At 37.0% G+C, this 4,795-nt stretch overlaps 1 protein-coding gene across 2 annotated transcripts in view; it reads right to left on the bottom strand.

Annotated features, from left to right (window-relative positions):
* The window catches only part of LOC108687544 (zinc finger MIZ domain-containing protein 1), a 35,131-nt gene that overhangs the window by 1,498 nt on the left and 28,838 nt on the right, over positions 1-4,795 (bottom strand). Inside the window, exons 2-8 of one of the 2 annotated variants that reach the window (XM_018193367.1) lie at positions 4,308-4,606; positions 3,282-3,617; positions 2,400-3,054; positions 1,774-2,117; positions 1,318-1,503; positions 1,077-1,219; positions 504-993 (exon numbers count right to left, since the gene is read on the bottom strand). In XM_018193367.1, the coding sequence (XP_018048856.1) occupies positions 504-993; positions 1,077-1,219; positions 1,318-1,503; positions 1,774-2,117; positions 2,400-3,054; positions 3,282-3,617; positions 4,308-4,397 (2,244 nt within the window). In that variant the 5' untranslated portion in view covers positions 4,398-4,606. Of the gene's footprint in view, positions 1-503; positions 994-1,076; positions 1,220-1,317; positions 1,504-1,773; positions 2,118-2,399; positions 3,055-3,281; positions 3,618-4,307; positions 4,607-4,795 lie in introns of those variants that run through there. The other variant, XM_018193368.1, reaches the window with a different exon arrangement.

Below are 4,795 nucleotides of genomic sequence, written 5' to 3'. Positions count from 1 at the left end.
TAAAACTTTAATAAATAAAAAAATCAAGTTTTTTTTTAAACAAACTTTTACAGCGAATTAATTATTAAATTGCGTTTATTTTAATTAAAATAAGAGTACAAATATATTAAAATAAAAATTCTATTTTAAAAATAAAATCTTTATATATTCATTAAAATAAACGTCAGGAAATACATAAAATACGAAAAAAATCCAAATTTTTATTTGCATGAAATATTAGCGCGTTCTTTAACTTAAGTTACTGAAGATCATAAACATTTTTTGTAATCTTGAAGCGGAACAAACAATTGGCATCTTTGTATACATATAATCTCAATATTATTAAATTTTTAAGAACTTTAGGACTTATTAATTTTTAAGATAGGAATTATTTTTAATCCCCCGTTTATAATTCACAATAAAAAAATTTACTGTGTCTTAAATGTCTAACATTGCCAGCGGATGATTAATATTTCATTACCATTTTTATTTCTAAATAACTATTATTCAAGCATACGACATACCTGATCATTCAGTGATTTCTCCATGGCATTGAGAGGATCTAAAGAATTAACGGATTCGTTTAAGTGCGAAAGCGGACCCGTTCCACTGACATAATCATTATTGCCGATAGTATTCGTCCCAGAATTTATTTCGTAGGTTCCACCGGACGTGTTTCGATGATTTATGCTATTATTCGGATACGTGGAAGATGTGTTGTTCATCATCGAACCGCTCACAATACTATTCATATCGGGTGGTATATAAGGACTCATAGCTTGATTCATATCCCAATTGTTCATAGTTGGCATATTCATACTGCCTGGCGACATGGCCTTGGTTGTTCTCTTACAATCGTTTTCTTCTTCGGATTTAATACCAGTTAAATTCTTCGCAGGTTTCCAGTTAGCGAGTGAGTCTATCGTCACTTCATCAACTTCTGTGGTATTTAATGTATTCAAAATACCCCACATATACTGATCAACCTCTAGACCTTCCAGCTGTGCAGATTTTCTGTAAAATATGCGACATTTGTTTCATTTTTTTAATTCTAATAAATGCATCAGAATAAAGATTGATGATTTAGTTATACTTACGAACATACTGGACATCTCCAGTTACCTCGTTCGCAATTCATTTGCAAATATGATTCCAAATCGAAACACTGTATATGTTTGCACTCATGTCCTCTAGCTGGCAGTGTAATGCGTTTGTGGGTAATAGGACATTTTAAGAGTACCTGCACATGAGATGCGAATGATTAAAAATATTATCGATAGATATTTTTAGCAGAATTCTAGGATTTTAAAGTATTATACGATGCTTTGTGAACTTTACCTTTAGTGCTGTTTGTTCCACTACATCTTTTTCCGATTGCATGCTATTATTTGACATGGTATTACTGAAGTTTCTTTTGATTTTCGTTATACAGTGCTCTGCTGTCAACAGCCTCTTACGTAGTAATCCATGAAGTACACTTCGCACACTAGGTCGGTGAACCAATTGAAGTACGAATAGATGCGACTGTAATATATTATAATATCATAATATGTATTCTCCACAAAGAACGTAATTATAATTTAAAAAAACGAAAGAGGAAAAAAGGAAAGTTATTTTAAGTTCATTAATAAATAAACATGTACATAATCTTACGTAGATAAACTTGGTAAAATATGTAATCTATCTACACGAAATGAATATTCGTTCTTAAATGTACAATTCACAATGCAAAGAACATCTTATCTTCGAATTACGTAAACGCTATCGTTTAATTATTGATATCCTCAAACTTACACAACAGCATGCTGATACGGTAATCTGTATTGTGTTCCTTCCTGCTTGACAGACGTCCTTCAAGTAAAGAGGCTTATGGGAAGCTTTGTTATCTCCGCGGTCGATCACGAGGGGAGTTGCATTAACGGAGACTTGCACACTCGCCGGCCAATTCGTGTTCATTTGTCTATCTTCGTGGTGGAAACATTTAAGCTGTAGCTCCAAATCTGATCGCCACACTAGCGTTTGATGTACCGTGGACTTCAGTTGAAATACATGATTGCTAACAGCCAAATTATGCTCTAGGCGGAAAGGTGGAAGAATTATGCCGTCTCTTACGGGGAATGTTAGTCTCAATTCATCATCTGAAACAAATAGCAAAGTCTCAATACAGCGTTTTAAAGTATTTGTATATAATGCAAAAGCGTTATATTTCGCAAATAAATGTTTTAAAAAAGGCATCTACATGTCGTGCGCATTAAATTTTTCAATTTTTATATAACATACGTTATTCTGTAATTTGGAACTAGAAAAATGGATATTGTGCATCTGATTTGATTCTCTTTTGTTGATATAATTTCTAAACTCAAGACACCAGCTGTAATTTATATTAAAGCGTAAGATCAAACTCTAAAAATTTCACTCACTTTGAATGTTAACGGGGGATTTCATCTCATTGAAATTAGGCTTGATATCTGGATTCGGACTGATATAAGGTGGCATGCTAGTGGCGGGTGTCAACGGTGGCGTCGGATTGCCGGGAATGGGACTGTGCTGATAATTCACGTTGCCTCCATTCGTCGATCTCATCGACACCACATCTTGTTGATACTGACTGGTTACCACGGCAGACGTTCCGTATGACGCATTACCGCCACCGTATCCCGCGTTTGGCTGATGACCGACGAACTGGTTACTAACCGAGGTAGGTGGAACCATGCAGACACCAGGAACGCCGTTACTACCATAACCATATTGGTTTGCGGCGGCCGTCTGAGACGGAGTATTGTAAGTCGGCGCTGTTTGCCTCATATTCGTTCCTCGTATCATCGTATTAGGTCCGAAACCGGGCGCCGTGGGATTCATGGTTTGCATAGACTGATACTGTTGTTGAAAATTTGGCCTCGCTCCGGTAGGATAGGTATTCGGATAGCTCGGGGCCGTTGTCATGCCATTGAAACTCTGCTGCATAGTCGCTGGATTCTGAGCAGCATACGGAACCTGCTGTCGCTTTTGCGCCATATGCATGGCTGGGTTCGGATAAGGCGCTAATCTCCGTGGATAACCTTGATGCGGCTGAGCCTAAAAGCACAAAGATATGGTATTATTATCAGGAAGAACAGAAACGCGCCTTCCGTTAGCCGAGATACACGCTATTGTGACAAGCTAGAAATAATCATAACAAAAAAAGATTGATATATTTACACAGAACAAATAAATTTCAATAACAATTTATCTCTTGGCGAATCACGGCAAAACTGAGAGACGCAGCTAAGTACATTTAGAATGTTAGGCGTTTAGATAAATACCTGCATCTTGTTCATTTGCATATTATTGGGTCCCATCATGTTGTTCATGGCTACATTACCCATGTTACTCATGGAGTTCATGGATGTCATTCCGCTCATAGCATTCATACCGCTCATACCGTTCATACCGTTCATTGCTCCCATTGTCATAGGATTCATCGAGTTCATGCCATTCATACTGTTCATCGAATTCATGGAATTCATAGTGTGCATAGGACTCATCGTGCCCATGCCATTAAAGTTGTTCATCCCGACTGGCCCCATTCCTGCCATTGGTCCTCTTTGGCCGTACCCCGCATTGTACGTTTGGTGGGGTATTCCATGTTGGCTCTGCATCTAATAATAACGGTTGACATGAATCTTTATTTAAAAGTTCATAGAAATCTAAAGCAGTAAATAATTTATGAAAAATACCAAATATCATGTGGCACGTAAATTTTAAAATATATTTTGTTACGAAATTATAAGAGATTTATTTTCAAGTAATCGTTCATCGTTCAGTAATTTAACACATCAACTATTATGATCAAAAATTTATTTCTTTAAGAAATAATATCATCATACTTTCAAAATGAAACACTAAAAATGAAAAAATTATAAACTAATGCTAATTAATCGATGCAACGATGGAATAATAAAATTTATAAATCGTAAATTATATTTTTCGCATTATAAAAACATAATTATAAACATAATAATTAGCATAATTAACATAATTGTTAATTTATTAACAAGAACATTATCTAAAATAAAAAAATTATCGTCATCTTATTCTTTCAAATCTTAAATCATCAAATACCGTGAATTTTTTTCTTCTCGTTATTTATATTCTCGTTATTCATTCTTTGATGTTTTATTATAACGGTGGAAAAAAAATAACGGTAAAAGATATTAACAGGATCATATCATATTTTACCAATTCGCATCGCTTTATTTATACTATTCCGGATAATATTTCGATAGTGATCTATATAACGTATGAATCATAAATCACTATTGATAACGTCGTGAGAGCCAAACATTTACCTGATTGAATTGCGAGGGGATGTCCTGGCGGTCCTGCATGGCCACCACGCTGGCAGTGGCGGTGGCCGTAGCGGAGGCAGCTGCTACCATCGCCGCGACACGAAGTGGCGAACCACCCCTTCCGTTCTGGGGTGGCACTGTGCTATGATAGCCGGATGATAACGGCTGCACCCCGACACCTATCGCCGCCGTTGCTGATAGCGTTACACCACCACCGCCGATCTCCTCGGGAGGAAGAAAGAGCTTATTCGACGATCAGCCTTCACGAGGTAGATGCGAACGAGCGGCTTAATGGCGCACTGAAAACAGAGAGCGTGACTCATCTTAACCCTCCGTGAGATAAAATTATCTTTTTGGAGAATCGCGGCGCGCGGTGATGCTCGTCGTGATCGTTATAGAAATAACTGTGCGTTAGAGAAACTGCGGAGTTGGCGTATCACAGACAAGTGGCGAAGTAGTGTGACGCAAGCGTACGCCGATTCGACTCT

The sequence above is a fragment of the Atta colombica genome, unplaced genomic scaffold, assembly GCF_001594045.1.
Source record: "Atta colombica isolate Treedump-2 unplaced genomic scaffold, Acol1.0 scaffold207, whole genome shotgun sequence".
Lineage (NCBI taxonomy): Eukaryota > Metazoa > Arthropoda > Insecta > Hymenoptera > Formicidae > Atta > Atta colombica.
This window is presented reverse-complemented; position numbering and strand designations above follow the sequence as displayed.